Source organism: Pseudoliparis swirei, chromosome 8 (genome assembly GCF_029220125.1).
Source record: "Pseudoliparis swirei isolate HS2019 ecotype Mariana Trench chromosome 8, NWPU_hadal_v1, whole genome shotgun sequence".
NCBI classification, from domain to species: Eukaryota; Metazoa; Chordata; class Actinopteri; order Perciformes; family Liparidae; genus Pseudoliparis; species Pseudoliparis swirei.
Window position 1 is genome coordinate 9898695 of NC_079395.1, and position 18318 is coordinate 9917012.

At 40.8% G+C, this 18318-nt stretch overlaps 2 protein-coding genes across 5 annotated transcripts; one reads left to right on the forward strand and one right to left on the reverse strand.

Moving 5' to 3' along the window:
• Positions 1-4761: 4761 nt before the first annotated feature.
• Positions 4762-9278, reverse strand: ints15 (integrator complex subunit 15). 3 transcript variants are annotated; one of them, XM_056420894.1, is made up of 8 exons: positions 9196-9278; positions 8497-8697; positions 8190-8411; positions 7878-8043; positions 7407-7684; positions 7051-7288; positions 5498-5537; positions 4762-5164 (listed from the first exon to the last, which is right to left on the reverse strand). In XM_056420894.1, exons 2-8 carry the CDS (start codon positions 8689-8691, stop codon positions 4948-4950), a joined length of 1356 nt encoding a protein of 451 aa, XP_056276869.1. In that variant the 5' UTR covers positions 8692-8697; positions 9196-9278; the 3' UTR covers positions 4762-4947. The 3 variants fall into 3 exon arrangements, with proteins under 3 accessions (XP_056276869.1, XP_056276870.1, XP_056276868.1); XM_056420895.1 differs by having other exon boundaries at positions 9232-9245; XM_056420893.1 differs by having other exon boundaries at positions 8497-9255.
• Positions 9279-10192: 914 nt separating this feature from the next.
• Positions 10193-17877, forward strand: rgs11 (regulator of G protein signaling 11). 2 transcript variants are annotated; one of them, XR_008832617.1, is made up of 17 exons: positions 10193-10286; positions 10598-10694; positions 10948-10998; positions 11914-12020; positions 12313-12364; positions 12647-12705; positions 12835-12911; positions 13012-13093; positions 14377-14445; positions 14967-14990; positions 15076-15137; positions 15460-15573; positions 15764-15879; positions 16464-16551; positions 16637-16775; positions 17039-17312; positions 17424-17877. XR_008832617.1 is itself a non-coding variant. In XM_056421409.1 (17 exons), exons 1-17 carry the CDS (start codon positions 10224-10226, stop codon positions 17342-17344), a joined length of 1422 nt encoding a protein of 473 aa, XP_056277384.1. In that variant the 5' UTR covers positions 10193-10223; the 3' UTR covers positions 17345-17877. The 2 variants fall into 2 exon arrangements, 1 of the variants encoding a protein (XP_056277384.1); XM_056421409.1 differs by having other exon boundaries at positions 17039-17121; positions 17206-17877.
• Positions 17878-18318: the final 441 nt, after the last annotated feature.

Consider the following 18318-nt stretch of genomic DNA (forward strand, 5'->3'; position numbering starts at 1 on the left):
TATGCTGCAGCTGTGAAAATATCAGCTCTAGGAAAGTAAAGTACGTGCAGGCCTATTTAGTTTGGTCATCAGTGTGCTGACTAAGTCAGACGCACAGATTTTCTTTCCAGTAAAGTTGTCTGGGACCATGTTGGCTCCTTTTCTAATATACACATGAGCCAACTCTGGTAAATTATTTAGTGCAAAGGCAGACGTAGTCACGACTCCTATTCCAGCAGATTAAGATTGAGACAATATTGATAATGTGATTATTTATGCAATCCCTGTTATGTTCCTACAGAGAGGGTAGACAAATCAATAGCTCCTGGGATTAGTCATTGGTGGTAGGCATGACTGACGCAGATGCCAATGTTGGTAAATTATTAATAAATCCTTGTAAACATGGTTAGTTTTATTTTTTTGACAGCTTGTTTTGCAATCCCATTTATTGTTTCACTTGTAATTATTGATTGTTCAACCAAAACAATAAGTTGTGTCACTGTCCCTATAATTGCTCTTTTGGGTATATTCAGTAATTACATGTTTATGCCTGGTGCCAGGCTGCTAGCATATATATTTTGTGCAAACCAGTCATTGGGAGGTCTTAACCCAGATTTTAATAATTTTCCCACAGCATAAGTTTCCCACACCTTTGGTCACTTTCCATCATTGCTTTTAAATTTCAAGTAGGACAACATTAAAAGGGAGCTGACGCAAAGATCTATATTAATATCCAGGTCGATACATACAACAACAATCCCTGTGAAAGGGTTGTTTGGGAGTTTTTCCTGATCCGATGTGAGGTTCTGGGACAGTGATGTCTATGTGTACAGACTGTAAAGCACTCTGAGGCTAATTTGTAATTTGTGAGAATGGGCTATACAAAATAAACTGAATTGAATTGAATTAAACCTTACTTTAAACTGGGAACTTTTGCATATTCATGCACAAACTGTTCAGATTTTCCACTATAAAAACAGATATATTTTAAATGTTTTCTTGTATTTGTTCATATTTGGTATTGCAGAATTTTCTGTTTAATATTATGTCTCTTGATGTTTTGCACTGAATTTATTGGCCTGCACCAAAAGACCGAGACAAATGGCTTTCATGTGCAAACTGGTTCTGGTTCTGAAGTCCGCTGGTTTTATAACATGCATGTTCGTACCCAAGATTACACAAATAAATTTGCCGTATATCTCGTGCAAAACAAAACGGTGGACATGATAATAATTTATTTCTGTCTTCTCTAAGAAACAACAGTCTCACATTCAGAGATTTAGAGCTCTGAAAGTTCAACTGCATTTTTCTCAGAAAGTCGTTGTTGTAGTTTCCTGCAGTCACAGGCCAGGAATGTAAAGTCACCATAGAGCCTGTCAGCTGCCTCAGTCGTCTCTTTTTCCCGTGTCATTACCCGACACTGGCTACCAGCAGCAGGTAATAATGGTTGGTTGAATTGTTGCCTCTGAGTCAGACATGTTAGAGGTGAGAAGAACAACAAGCCAACACCTTCCCATAATATCTCAGGCTGCCACTCATGGCACTGTTACAATCCTCCAACTGTGCGAAAACAGTACACGAAAGGTTTTCTCAGGGAAAGAAACTATATTGCAAGGTGTGTGTGTGTGGGGGGGGGGGGTTCTGGACTGTTACTGGAAAAGTCTGGGATTTATTTTAATTTATTAAGAAACATATGTACGTGTACAATATGCACACATAGATCCAGGAGGCTGCATGATCAAACCACTGGACCGAATGAGTAAGAAAAACCTCATGATACATTTTAGTTCCTTCATAAATGTGAAAACATCCTCTTTGGCAAATCATGAAGTAGTAAGCATTTAACAGTTAGTCCAAAGGAGAAAAACAATAATAATAATAAATGTTTTAATGTTAACGGCTAACCGCCGAGTGTCCCCATCTGTGGTGGGACAAGGAGATAAGAGATTATACATGTTATCTATTAACATTAAAGCGTTTTGGATTTCCTCTGAAGTTGTATAATATATGTAAATAATCTTTATTCCACCACTTCGATACAAACTAAAATATCTCAAAAACTATTCGGTGGATTGACATTTTGTGCAAACGATTTATGGTCCCCAGTGGATAACTCCTCCCATTAATCAGGTGACTTTTCAATTAGCCATATACGAGGTTATCATTGTGGTTTGGAGAGAAATACACTCAGTTTCCACTTTATTAGGCACACATAACTTTACCATAATATCTATCGTTATGAAGCTCATAATGTTCACATTTTGTTTTCATTGTTGGATATTTTTTAATTAAATGATATGTTTCCTACTGAGGTTGAAGACCTCATGCTAAATCATATATTTTGATTCACACCTCTGTGACAGTGTTGCTAATTAGCAAATGTGGATGTGCTTTCAGGTTGCCCTCCGGTAGTGACCCTGTCAATATGACCTGCTGAACATCAACATTTTAGCTTTGTCAGAATATGCCTTGCTCTTCTAGTTCACGCACACACCATGAGGCAGAGGGAAGTGTCACTTTCACATATCTTTTCATAAAATCAAGATATGAGTTGCTATAATACGATGATGAGACCACTAAACCCCGCCTGATCCCAGAGGAACACTTCATTTCTTGGAGGAGCTCAGACCTGTGTGAGAGGCAAATGTCTTCCATTTGCCATAATGCTGCAAAATCCCACTTAAACACTGTTTGGTTTCCTCTTCAAAAACAAAGACTTCTCAGATCTGTTTGTTTCTGGGCTAAGAGATCAGGCTTTGCAGGATGTAAACTGCACTGATCCTTCCTTTGAGGGTGGTCTCGAGTCCACTGCTGGATAAAGTCCTTTGTTGTAGGATCTGACCTAACAAGCGTATTGATGATAACTTATGCTGTATACACATTCATTTACAGTTCACGGATTCCCAAAAGCGAGGTGAAACTGATTTGTTTTTATGTTTTGAAGATTTATTGTCTTCTCATTTTGAAAGTATTCATTTCCGATTTTAAATCATTAGCTGCTTATTTAATTTTCTTATCAGGCTAATGCTGTTATGTTATTGACAGTAGAGGAAGTTGGATCACACCTGTGTTATCGTATGCAAAATATCAAACGAGAAGTTAGTCCAGTAGTCGGTTGCAGCTGCTATCTTCTCCATTTCTGCTGTGTGTTTTTTCAAGCGTGAATCAGTTTTAGGGTTTCCCACTTGACTTTTAAAACATCATTGTGAAATGAATCGGATAAAAGGCCAAGCACTGCAGATATCCCTGGGCTAATGACTGGCATGGTTCAATCCAGAGGCACTCAAAATAAAAGTTCACCCATCTGGTTTATGGTTAGCTCAGAACATTTATTTCTTAAAGAATCACATTTGGTGTTTGGCCTTGAGAGTTTTTCCGACAGGAAACCATGATTCTGCAGCTGCTGACACAGACAGTCGGAACCACGGCGCACACCTGCAAGGGGGAAGTGGACCAACCCAATATAACCATACAGCATAACCGTGCACACACAAAACTAGCTCTGACCAACATGATTGGTGTCAAGCAAATTATTATACACATTTCTTGTCTTTTTTTACGTGATTCTGACAAAACCAATACAAGTGTGTAGAATCTGGAAGCGTGATTAGCTGTGCGACCACCAAACTGCGTACACTCTCTTTAGTATGAACACACACAGTCTCTCTCTCTTCGATCCTGCCTTTTTCACTTTAATATTATCTGTTGTCACCTTCCACCAGCCGAACAGTAATGCATCACTTTCCTGGAAAAGATATCCTTATCACTGTCCCACCCATGAGCTCTGCAGGGGGAAGCCTACAGACAATCTCCAGTATACACCGTGCAATCAGCCTCTAACAGGACACATGTGAGATGACGTATGGAATCCAAAGTGCCGCTCACATGGAGATGGAGATGTCTCTTAACACAGTAGCTCCAGGAAGTATTAAAGAAATTATAGCTGCACCTCTGTAATACATTACTCGAAAAATAAGCAAGGAAGCAGTGACTGATAACTATGGCAACAATACAGAGTCCAAAGGTATCTCTCACGATATTTGTTAGTTTCCTTCTCAGCCCACAGAGCATGCATAAAAGTATAATAAAAAGTAGGATTTTAAAAAGATAAATTTACACAGATGCCCGTAAGGATTCACAAAACTCAACTCAATCTTCAACTCACGCATGTAGAAATGTGGAAATAAATGGAGATGCGGATTTAATGTCAAAGTCACTGATGCTGTGCAAAAACTACTATGGATGATGCAATTCTCATCCGGGATGAGAGCAGTTGGGTTTCTTGAGAGGGTTGAACTTTTTTGGGGTGTGCTGCAGATGAGCGATATGCTATCTGTCTAAAAACAGGGCAAGGTTTATACATACAGGGCTTGGCACCTAAAAACGGACATTTTTGGTTACGTAATGACTCACGTTGGTTTTGGACAGAGGTGACTTGCTGATTATAGATATGTGTCTTTGGTGCTCAGCATGTGTGCCTGCTGCGACATGGGTCCCGTCATGGGAATTTTAAGAAGCAGTTATTTATTTATCTTCTAGCTAATCCATTTAAATATGATTCCACATATTAATACCTCTTTAAAATTAAAAACAGCATATACATTGTGCATAAAGTATAATAAAGCCTCCGGCAGAGTTCTATTTTCAAGCCATGTTGCACTTTTCAATTATTCAAATGAAGTCCTGAAGCACATGCCAGTAGAAAGCTGGTGTGTCGCCTTTGCAGCTGGGAGTGAGACAACAGTGACCACACGTGGATGAAATGAAGAACAACATCAAAAGTGAGGTAAAAAAATATTTATTGAACAAACGTGTTAGCCTCACAGACTTTTAGCAAAAGCAAATCTGCTCATTAACATAATAACACATAATACATCACTCACACATACATACATTCATTCATGCACAGCAACAAACAGACACACACATACACCTTCACATTTTCAAACAAGTTTGACATTAGTTCTTCTAGTGGCTGGGTCGGAAGGGGAACGGCATCCCCGTCATGAAAGGCTGAGCGGGGTACTGAGGGTGAGAGGGGGGATGGGTGGCCTGAGGTGTGTGTGCAGGGTGTGTCGGGTGTGGGGCGATGGGGGAATGAGCAGCGTGTGGGCTGAAGGCCAGTGGAGGAGTGTGGATGTTGTTGTAGTACAGCACTGGGCCTGACAACACCAACTGGAGCAAACTGTGGGGGGGGGGACACACACACACAAAGAGAATACATGTTAATTGAAAACAAAACACTTAATTTACTGAAATGTAATTAAATTTTTTTTTTAAGTTATAATGTCGCTTCACCAAAATAGTTTAATTTGCGACTGTAATAATATAAAAATGATTCTAATAATAATAATATAAAATAATAAATGTCAGAAGGCATAGCAGAGGTCTACTCTAAACATGAAGGTATACTCCACATAGGTAGAGGATGCTTCGCTTTTTATACCTCGAGCTGAAACCCGGTAACCATGGAAATGGATCCCAGATAAAAGTGCAAAGGACAATTAATGGTTCTTACTTGTTGTGTGGCAAGCGGGAACAGATGGCTCTCAGGTCCTCTGTAGAGACAAGGCAGCATGCAATAAGCATTTAAACACCACCGCAGCGTGATGAGGAAAGCCATACGACAACCGATTAATCCAGTTAGTCCGTTGTTTCCTCTTTGCTTCATTCATTCATCACACGTGTTGAAAGAAAAACCCACTAGCTAGGAAACTGTAAGGCTATTTGGCTTACGTTTCATTTCTATGGCAAAAGTGCAAAGTCGTTTTTTGATACTCCACCACAAAGATGAATAATTGAATATGTGTATTTTAAAGTTTTAAATGGAATTATTTTTTTACTTTATAATGACAGTACAACCCAAATTACAATAATTAAAAAATATCTATCTTAACTGTATTGCTATTTATCAATCAGATTGTTTCGGTGGGAAATGTCTAGTTTTGGAGGTATTGGCTTTTTTTTCAATGTCTTTCCAATCTAATGGGAGAACATTGCACTCAGCTTGTGGGGCTCAAAGTGCAAACAACTCAACAGGCTCACAGTTCCCACCTGAAACTACTCACAACAAGGTCCGTGGAGTATCTTAAATAAGTTTTTAGCACCACAGGCCGTTTAGTCGGATTATATTGGGGAGAAAGCAGACACCTTAAAGGCTGATATTTTTTAAACTAAGCAACTCACACCATTGTTAAATAGCACTTAAGGTAAGTGGAAAAAATGTGTTGTGTGGGGGGCAACTGTCCCTTTTAGTGCAATAATATACAAATCTGAATCACATTGTTGGACATGTGCTTTGTGAGCTATTAGCATTACATTGTGTTTAGTAGACAGCATTGTAGAAAGTGAAAAGAAAGAAAAATAGAGCATGTACACTCCCGTTCAAAAGTTTGGGATCACTTAGAAATGACTTTATTTTTCAAAGAAAAGCACTGTTTTTTCAATAAAGATAACATTAAATTAATCAGAAATACACTCTCTACATTGTTAATGTGGTAAATGACTATTCTCGGTGGAAACGTCTGGTTTCTAATGAAATATCTCCAGAGGTGTATAGAGGCCCATTTCCATCAACTATCACTCCAGTGTTCTAATGGTACATTGTGTTTGCTAATCGCCTTAGAAGACTATTGTCTGATTAGAAAACCCGTGCAATTATGTTAGCACAGCTGAAAACAGTTATGCTGGTGATATAAGCTATACAACTGGCCTTCCTTTGAGCTTGAAGTTTGTAGAACAAAATTAATATTTCAAATATGAATCATTATTTCTAACCTTGTCAATGTCTTGACTATATTTTATATTCATTTGATAAATAAAAGTGTGATTTTTCATGGAAGACACGAAATTGTCTGGGTGATCCCAAACTTTTGAACGGTAGTGTACATCGAGCTGTATTTGAATATCTGTTAGATTATTGTCAGTCTCTGTCCCAATAATGAAACCACTTTTGCCTTGTAAGGCAATTTATGACAAGGCATGCAATTGTAAATAAAAATAAAATGTCTCTCTTTTATCCACTTTTCTAGCCTCCATATTTGTACCACTTATTCATTTTAATAATATTACCTCTGGAGCAGAGTAGAGCTCCATTGGCCATGGCCACCTGCAGGGCCTGAGCCAGCCGGTCCAAGGCCAGCTGAGACGGTACACGTGTGTCTGCGGATGAAGTGTGAGTGTGTTTGTCAGCCTGGTCCAACAGCCTGGAGAGGTCTGAGGTCAGGGCAGCCAGGGAGTCCACCTGGAGCAGCGCCAGGCGACCGAAAAGACCCTTCTCATTTAGTATGTTTGGCAAAAGCATGAGAACCTACAAGTGGCACAAGACAGACAATGGCTTGATTATCATCTATTTTTATGTTGCAAGTGTTTTGTATACTTCATATACATGTATACTGTGAGTAAATGTATCTAAACACACCACACACCTGTAGGACACTCAGATGGAGAGCAGAGAAAAGAGGCCCAACCTCTGGCTCCCCTTCAGTGGTGCCATTGGTTAACCCCTCCTTCTTGTCTCTCCTGTAGGCCAAGGGGGCTTTGACACACCACCGCATCAACCCCCCTAATGGTGTGACATCAAGTGAGCTGATTGGCTGATTGCCAGAGAGGGCCGTGTTCAGGAAGTTGATTAGGACCAGACCTGGGTCATCTTGGATCCACGACACAATCATCTGAAGGAGTTCTAAAGGAGGGGTGAGCTCTTCTGAGAACACACACAAAAATGTTGTTAGGGATGCAAAACATTTAACATTTTCAGCTATTTAACAAAAATATGCTGTTGACAATACGCAGTCATTCTGGCCAAAAAAAAAGCGTATTTCACAGATGTTGAATCTCTTGTTCATGTTTTTTAGCTCCCAATTTTGAGATGTTTTTGTACATTTGTGTTGTACAACCTGTGGTGAGGTCAAAGAGGGTGGTGACAGCAGTGATGAACTGGCAGCAGAAGCGTGGGCTGGCGTTGTGGATGTTCTGCAGGGTGGGCCCCGAGCCTGGCACCAGACTACAGTAGTCGTCTACTAGAACCTGAGCCAGGCGCACACAGTACACACGGTGGGATCTCTGAAGGAATCAAACATAACCAGAGGCATCGTTTTTTAGTTCTTCCATTGTGCACAAACATATCCATACATGGAGAGAGAGACACTAAGTAGTTACAGACCAACCATGATGCACATTTAAGTGTGAAAGTTAGTTTGAATACGCACCTGTAACCAGGTAGCACCACATTCCAATATAGGAACCCTGCCCACAGCGATCGCCATGGACACCAGCTTGCCTAACAGCGCCATGCGGCTTTCATCCGCCTGGTTGCGTTGGAGACTAAAGAGGGCAGAGAACATAAGCTGGCGGACCGTATCACGGCTCTGTTCCTGGAAACAGCTGCACATGATCTCCAAAAGCTGGAGCTCCTGAAGAGCACTCATCCTCTAAAAAGAAAAACACAAGACCGTTATCGGGAGTCCATATGTTTGGGTATGTTCATGTCATGTATAGTTGAGGCTCATGCCTCACCCGAGCTGGAGTGTTTCTGTCCTTGGGTGCATGCAGAATGAACTCCTCCACCAGCTCCTGGGTTTTGGAGTCGACCTGAGGAGGCTGCCTGCCTGACTGCACCAGGTTACAGATGTAGATGTCCAGGTGATACAGCAGCTCCTTGGCTGCGCTCAGCACATCGCGAGGCAGCAACGACTGACGAATGTCACCCATCACCACCTCAGAGACCAATACAATGACGTTTAACACTACATTTGTGCAACTTGGGCATGATGTTGTCGACTTTGCTTTACAAAGTCTTAAATACATTTGTCGGAGATGTATCTTATGTACTGCAGATTAAAAACTACAATAAACCAAATATGTCACAACAATGCACTGATTCTCTGCCTGTTTACTTCTCTATACATGAAATAGAAGGGGGGGGGGGGGACACTGCACAAGGAACACCGACACAACAACAGTCATCACAGTCGAATTGTAACGTTACATGTTCTCTATATCTGTGTTAGTGTCGGTTTGCATGTGAGCAAACGCTTTTCAGGGGGACCAGCTCTACAGTCAGTCGTTTCTCCTCCAGCCTGCTACAGCTGGTGGTTAGCAAGGTTAGCTAAAGAGACTGTTTTGAATTGCGCAACACGTATCTCGTGGGTTATTTGCCGTTATCGTTGAAGGCTTTTTAAGAAAACACATGTATGTAAATAGTTGATGTCTCACCTCTGCAAAAAGCTCTTAATATACTTAAGTAATTACCCGACGTTGGTTAAACAGAGTGAATGGTTTCCAAACGTCGACCACACCACTTCCTGTGACTACGGAAGCCGGCGTAGGATAAAATATAGAGCATGGTCGTTTTTCAGCCGAGTCAGTGCGTGCGCTGTTTTTTATTTTATTATTGTCAGCAAAGTTCTTTGTTGGAAACACAGTGGCACATAAACATCCTCAAAAAATGGAGTACACGTTATTTTTACTCTACACTGTAAGGTTTCTCAAAATAAAAAGTAATCATAACAAAATATACAACATAAAAACATAATTACACAAAAGGGGAAACACATCTATCGTTACATTTATTTATTAGGCTCCACATTTACGTTGGATAGATTTATAAATGTACCGATTTTAGCTAACATAGCATCAAGTAAAAAAATAATTTTAAACAGACTCCCCCTCAGGCACTTACAATTAGGCTACATATGTTACAATTAAAATGTATTTTTTTCTATATTTATGCATAGGTGTTTATAAAACATATTTCGCATTTGTATTTTTAATTATACTATTTTATTAAGGAAACTACATATTTTAGAGAGGGGATGTGTCATATAAAATAATATTGCGAAGCTATAACCTTTAAGTAGTGTAATTGTGTTACAACCAGAATATAATTGTACATTTATACACCTTATAGTTTACCTTTTTTAGAAACAGTATATCTCATATTTCTGAGATTGTGTTGATATTTTAATTTTGTATTTCATTGGGCTCAAAATTATCAGTTACAAAGATTCAAACGCGTATAGAAAAATCGTTTCCCCCCCGCTTCTGTACAGGGACTTTATATCCTATTGGAAATCCCTTTGACAAACTGTAATCCTGTCTAATCTACACGGGGGCGCGCCTGCTAGGCACCGGACCGCCTGATGGGGGGAAATGAGAACAGTGGTGCACTCTGCTGCGCGCTCCCGCTGCACTTCGGTGTTGCACTTTAACGTCCCGTCGAGTGATTCCAAGCAGCCTGCAAGATGACCATCAACAGCCTGGCTAAAGGAGGCTGGCAGCGAGAACAAATGGCATGCTTTCAGAAGGTATGATGATTGTGTCTTTCTTATTTAATAAAATGTGATAAATCATGACCTACTGAGTCTAAAAAGATTTAGCCGGTGTGAAGATGAGAGCAAGTGATGAAAGGGTGGAACATCAATATGTGCATTATTTTATCAGAATATTTGACCTATGCATGTGTTTTTATATATTATATCTGCATGTGTGTACATTTCCGTTTGTGGCTACATTTTGTTTGTGACTACATTTCTGTTTGTGACTACATTTGTGTGTGTGTGTGTGTGTGTGTGTGTGTGTGTGTGTGTGTGTGTGTGTGTGTGTGTTCCCATGACAGATGGAGAAAGTGATTGTAGCCATGCAGGACCCTGACATGGGCATGAAGATGAGAAATCAGAGGCTCCTTATCACTGTCATTCCACACGCCATGACAGGTGTGTGTGTGTGTGTGTGTGTGTGTGTGTGTGTGTGTGTGTGTGTGTGTGTGTTTGTGTGCGCGTATATATGTGTCCCTTTTTGTCAGTGGGTATGAGCATCTGTATGTGGACATGCACGCTGCACCTTGGGTTTGTCCCAGCAATCATGCATAATGCAGCAGATCATTTTTTGTAGAATACTTTGTCCTTTTCAGAGTATACGAGGAGGAAGTTTATCTTCTCTTTTTTTTAACTCTTTCTTTCTCTTCAGGCCGAGATATGATTACCTGGTTGATCCAGAAGTATTGTATCGGTGAGGAGGGTAAGCGTGCGACATAAATGTCTTGGTGTTAATGTGATAATGAGAGAGAGAGAGAGAGAGAGAGAATTTGCTGTGATTCTCTGTTTCCATTTCCCTTGCTTGTTGGGTGTCGTTGCTAGTGTGTTGCCAGGATATGGTGATTTCTCTCAAACTGATGTGGTGAGGTGTGTGTGTGTATCTTTCTGTGAGTGTGTGTGTGTGTGTGTGTGTGTGTTTGTGTTTCGAGTAAACAGAACCGGGTGAACCCCAGAGGATGCAAGTTTGATTAACTCACCTGATGATCTGGGTTTGATTAGCGTCCCTGTGGTAGTTGTTTCACCTCAGGAGATTTTATCATAGGTGAAGTAAATTAGAGGTCGGAAAAAAATGCCCCGCTGGTCCCTTTAGCCTCAGAGCTGACTAAAGGAGGAAAGAGAAGAGCCAGTCAGCAAAGGAGAGAGAGTAAGCGCTGATTAAAATGCGTCGCATAGGTCTATTTGGTAGCTGTCAGTCATGGAAGTAGAGCTCTTTAATAAATGAGGAGAGACTGAAAATTGATGACGCATTTCATCACTGGGACAAAGCCTTGATTTGAGAGAGATTGCTGAAAGGGTGCAGGTGTTTGAAAAAAAGAAAGAAAAAAGGAATGGCGGATGAGGCCCACAGTATTTTAACCATACTCCTGGTGGCCAACAGATTGATTGATTATTTATTTTCCACTTTCAGTTTGCTGAATTCATGAGCTTTACCACAAATGAAACAGCTCTTTCATGTGCCGTCACACATCATACAGCGATGGGCCTTCTTTAAAGTAGCCTTAGAGGTGTGTCAGCCTAAATGAAAGGCTGGGTGAGCTACTTTAAGAATACAGCCCTCAAAATCACAGGAAGAAACTGGAACCGTGCAATGATTTGTGTCTTCTGTGGTGTTTAACAGAAGCCCTGCACCTTAGTGGGATGCTGGTGAGATACGGGTACATTTACCCTCTCAAAGAGCCGAGATCTCTTGTGTTACGGCCTGACGAGTCGCCCTACCGCTTCCAGGTAAGTCGATCCTCCCTCATGCAGTATGTTTATTCTGCCTGCCTGTAAAAACCCACCGTCCACCCTTCCAGTTTAAATGCTTTAGACTAAAGTGATCACTGGCTATCTTCGTTTCTCTCTCTCACTCCATTAGCCCACTTTCTGATCCCCCATCCATCTGCCACTCTTTGCTGCCTCTTTTGAATCATCCGCTTCACGATTAATCTCCATCAGAAATGTAAAGACAATAAAAACAAGAAGAATAAAAAACTAAATTAAAGGAATGTAAAGTCATGTCACTTGTTTTTCTTAGACTCCCTACTTCTGGATGAGTACCCGGTGGCCTGCATCAGAGCTGGACTATGGTGAGGCAATGCAAACAATGAACTACCCGGAAGGGGTGAGAGAGGATCTCAGTGAAGTTGCTTTATATAATATATATTTAGTTGTGAGGGAGAACACATATTTTCCATCCTTCATTAAACGACAAAACATAAATAGAAATCTTTCACTTCCGCTTCCAAAAGTAAAAAAGTTCTGATAAATATTTACAGGAACCTTGGGAAAACATATATATAGACCAGGTTACAAATCTCTTAACGTCTTCAATTAATTAATGTACTCTTTGTCTTCATACATCCCATCAGCAATTTATTTGGCTAAAAAGAACATAAGAAAACAAGGAGAACTGATGCAGTATGAAAAGGTGAGGGAAGTGTTATTCCTGCAGTAGCCAGGGGTAACATCATTATTACTTTTCTAAATTCTGGTCCTCTTTTATCTGTGTTTTTTCTTTTTTTCTTAATCCCGTGTCCTTTTTCCTCTTCCTTTTTAGGAGAGGTACAGTGTGTTACACAAGAGGATCAACCACACCTGGGACTTTGTGGTGATGCAAGCCAGAGAGCAACTCAGGTACACGCACACACAGACCAACACACACACCCGTACACACTCACACACACACACACACACACACACACATGCACAAACTTACGGTGTGATTTATATTTAGAGCATCCAAACAGAGGCGGAAGGCAGACCGTATTGTTCTGGAATGTCAGGAGCAGGCGTACTGGCTCATCAACAGACCGCCGGTACGTTAACTGTTATATTCTACTGTGTTGTATTACACGATCTACTGCATTACACTACACTATACTTATTATACTCCACATTTCTGTGTTTCCCACTGTACTGTACTATACTATACTGTACCATACCATACCATATTATTCTTGAGGAGACTATACTAACCTATACTATAATATGCTATACAATACCAACATATACTTTACGATACCATGCAATACAAACCTATACTGTACTATACCAAAGTGGTGACACTATATTGTTCTTCATCATATAATATAATATTATAACATACTATGCTTTGCTATACTGTACTATATTGCTCTTCACTCCACTATACTTTACTAATGAACTATACTGTTATAAACTCTCAATATACTTTCACACTGTACAATGCATTAGTATACCATACTTTGTTATACCTACACTATACAATACAGTACTGTGTTATAAATAACTTCAAAATACAATAATGTACTGTGCTATACTATACTATGACTTTACTATACAATAACGTACTCTACTCTGCTATACTATGACTTCACAATATTGTACTATACTATACTATAACTTCACTATACAATACTGTACTCTGCTAAACTGTATTATGCCATAACTGCACTATGCTTAACTATACGATGCTATTTAATCCCACATAACTATAGAAATGTGTTTTACAGTATTTAAAACAGGCAGATGTCCCCTAACACTACTGTTCAGTCACCTTCTGCCTCTATATGAAATATTCAACTCATCTGGTAAAAGCCTCGGTTGATAACACGGGAAAGCAAGACAGAGAGTGGGGGGGAGAGAGAGAGGGTGGTTGGAGGGGGAAGAGAGAAAGAGAGAGAGGAGTAACAGGAAGAGGGAACAATAATAATCATCATATTCCTCATTCTTTATGTTGTCTAAACACCACTGGAGCCCATTTGATTCCTAGATGGAGACAGGTGGAGGGAAGGATCCGAGGGAAAGGACCATAGTGGGGGGCAGGAAGGGAGAGGAGGGTAGACCAGAGGTCAAAGATTTGGAGGAGGGACTCCGTCTTGTCTTGCTCTTATGAATTAGGGACGAGGACATGGAGAAAAAGAAAGAGCCAAAAAATTAGAGCCACTGGAGTGGAAAGCTCACGGAAGGATAAGTGCTCACTCACACGCATGTTCTCATCAGAGACGCACGAGCACGCACACACACACACACACACACACACACACACACACACACTTGCACACATGCACACATATGACACTTAGTTATTAATGCACATATGTGTGTGTATTTCTTTCAGCCTGGGGCAAATGATGTGGTGGACATGGGTCTGGAGAGGCAAAATAACGTCAGCGCACGAGTTCCACTGGTCAGTGACATCATCACATTTCTTTATGTCCTGTTCCCCTCGGAAAAATCTGTTGTGATAACATGTCTCCTATGTATCTCTACCATCTCTGTTTTATTGTTTTCCTTCTGCCTACTGCTGGGATTGTTTAAAAGTAAGTGTGATAGTAGGCTTTACTATAGTATGGACAATTGGTGTGACAGTATCTTTAGAATTATAAATAGAGGTTAAACATGACACAACATGACATTTCATGGAAATAATGGCTGATTATAAACATTTCTGATTAGCAGCAGCTGCAGCAACCATCTATGATGATAATTATATATGTTCTATGTTATGACCCGTGTATATTCTTACACCGTACATTCCTCATTCGTCAGAATACACCCTGCTTTAATATTTAAAGCTTTTGTTTTTATGGGTGAACACATACAGACACAGGGAGGCTGCCTTCTACTATTGATATGACTGGATACATGTGTAATGCAGTCATTGTGTGACACACAGTGATGACACTGTGTTTCTCTTTACAGTACTAGAACAGTGACTACTACAAACGCGAGGTAAATATCATATATAATGTATACACCCTCACTTTAAGTACATTGAGTGTATATTTTAGCTCACTGTGTGTGCCTTTGTTTACAGAATGAAACCTGTCGAAGGGCCCTTGGAAGAAACCGTGTAAAGTCATCCATCTGCCTAGAAAGGTATGTGTCAACAAACAACAAACATGGGCGGACAGACATGCACATGCACATGCACATGCACATGCACATGCACACAAGACCCAATAGACTTGCTGTCCTGCAATGCCTGAACCGAGTTCTACGTCTCCAGCATACACGCGCGCACACATGCACAAAAGACTGAGTGCTCCCACTATAAGAGCCACTAATGGATGCTTCCCGAGGCAAGTTGGAATTAGTGGACATTAACTCCTCTGATCTGCAGCACTAATCCAATAGAAAACGGTGTGTGTTTTCATGTATGATGTGCCTTCTCTCTACATGTGTGTGTGTGTGTGTGCAGTTTTGTGAAATACAGCGAGCAGTACCAGAACCACGACCCCATTATGCAAGGCTGCCTCCCGAGTAACCCCTGGATCTCTGATGACACCACACACTGGACAATGAGTTCAGAAATGTAAGAGAACACACACGTATACACACATGTGAGAAACAATAAAACTATGGTCAGTGGTCCAAAGAATAAAAATGATTCCGTTAAGTTGGTTTCAGCTTGTGTAGCATATCTTACCTGTCAATATATTGTGTTGCCACAGTAATGTGGTGTCAGCTGATGTGTTTGTGTGGTTGGTGTTTTTTATGAGCAGCGTACCGACGCCGACGCGTCTAAGAGTGGAACGCTGGAGCTTCAGCTTCATCGAGCTTCTCAAAGACATCATGGGGAGGCGGCAGTTCATGACCTACCTGGAGAAAGAGTTTAGTGGTAGGAACACGTGACTGAAGTGTTGGAATATATTCAAAATACAAATGACATGAACAGATGTGGTGATTAGACTTGAGGATGGAATCTGAGCCGACTTGCTGTGAGGAATTCAGAAAACAGAACATCCAACATTTGTCCTTCCACCTTATTATTTATCTTCAAAACCAACTTCTGTTTTAGACGTTGAAGTGAGTGATGGAACATTACATGTGGAGAAAATGAATGTAATTGTTATAACAGGACAGTCATCTTAACAAAACCCTTCTTTAGAATTTCATTATTTCCCCAAATGACATACGTGTTCCAATCCCAGGCGTGAAAGATGGAAGGGTTAATTAAGGTGGTGGAAAAGAAAATGAGTTGAGGGAACGGAAAAAGATAAATAACGAGGAAGAGTAGAGACACGAAGCAGGACAGGGATTGGTTCACTCATGCAGACGTACGCAATATTGCCAAGGGACATGGTTTCCCACAGCGGATAACCATGATATAATAGTCTCTAATTGTTTGTCACCTTTTCCTGCACTATTGTTTTCCGCTATTCACCTGAGTACAATCACAACGTCTCACCGTCTCTCTGCTAGCGGAGAACCTGTGTTTCTGGCAGGCCTGTGAGGATATCAGGCACGGAGAGAGTTCCAGGATCGTAGAGAAAGTGGAAGAGATCTACAAGTAAGCGTGCAAGCACACTAACACACAGAAATACACCACTTATATTTACTGTCTGATGACTGCAACTAGTTTGTGTGTGGCTCAGAAACTTCCTGGCTCCTGGAGCTGCTCGTTGGGTCAACATCGACAGTAACACGATGGATAAAACTCGAGAGGGGCTCAGTCATCCGCATCGTTTTGTCATGGACGCCGCACAAATGCACATCTACTTTCTCATGAAGAAGGTTTGACCTCTGACACGTTGTAGTTTGATCCTTGAGATTCTCACCTTTAGGTTTGGATCTGGACTAACAGATGGAATGCAAACTGAACTTCATCGGTCGAAATATTAACGGCTTTTTAGATATGGAATATCTTCATTTTTCATCCTAAAAAGACAACACATCACAATGGCAACTTTAAAGTTTAGCTGACAGCTATTAGAACGTATTTAGGTGGTAATGTTGTATTTGTTTGTGTTTGTTTGTGTGTGTGTGTTTGTGTGAAGGACTCTTACCCAAGATATCTTAAGTCCAACCTATATAAGGGCATGCTGGCCAGAGCTATTGTCCCCCAGGAGACGAAGAAAAGGTCAAACTAAACATTAATTACCACGTCTACTTCACTTTTTACATGATTCGATGAACTCTCCAACTTTACACTTCTTCCTCCCAGTGTGTTCCCCTTCATGAGACGCCAGCGGCACTCCAGCCCCTCCCCTGCTCAGGCTGTCATCCAGGTGACAGAGGAAGACGGGCATGCCAAGGGGGCCGGACGAGCAGGTACCGACCCTGCAGCCGGCTCCCACGTCTGATAAAACTAACCGTGAGACGCAATCTCCATCGTCTCTGTTGGCCACCTTAGTTACCACCCAATGACTTTTTGCTTTCAAGTAAAACTTCCAGTGTGAAAGCAAAGCTTTTCTTCCACCGAACCAGACCTAGGATATCTACGCTACAGCTCCCTCCCCGCCCAGGTGTCAACGCCTCACATCTTATTCCCAGAGCATGAGCAGTACAATGTTTTAGTGCTGCATAGTCAATCTGCATCTACATCCCATCTCAGTGCGCCTGTTCTTGATATTGATTTCTAATAACAAGTCTTCCTTTCTGCCTCTATAGCCTTCATATAAAGTATAGTCTTTCTCATAAGCAGGTGTAGGTAAAAGGGTTGTTTATAGAGCAATAGAGATGTGAACTATGTAGTTTTGTCAAAACTTTGCAACAGCATGTGTGTCATACAGTTTGTTGGTTTTATTCATTCCATGCTGTAAATTCTCCTTGTCATGGTTGTTGCTGTTACTTATGCTTGCGCATGTTATCATCCCAATAAAATGTCTCGATGACATTCAGTGTTGTGTTTTGCTCTCAGCTCCGCACGCTGTGGTAAACTATGAATATGTGGAGAGGTTTTCATTTTTATTCGATGACTTCATCTCGTTTTCATCTTCTGTTTCTCTCATGTGCTCTGTTTCTTTGTAGCCTCTGGGTGTATTTTAAGCACAAAGCTGTTATATGGTGTGTTTAAGCATTTCTTGAACTCCAGATGCGATGGCTACGTAATGCTGATTTATAGAGCTCCATTCACTCAGTTCATTTGAAAGCAACTTCCAGAAGCTTAAAAAAGCAGCTTCTATTTGCAGAAAGCATTGGCTCAGGTCTGTTCCCTGTGGTGAAATGTGTCTGCACACGCTGTTCTCTTTATCTTCTGCTACTGTGTCTGGACATATTCATTTCTTTTTCCACCTCTCCCCTTCATCTAATAACCTTTCAGATTTTGATTCCCCCC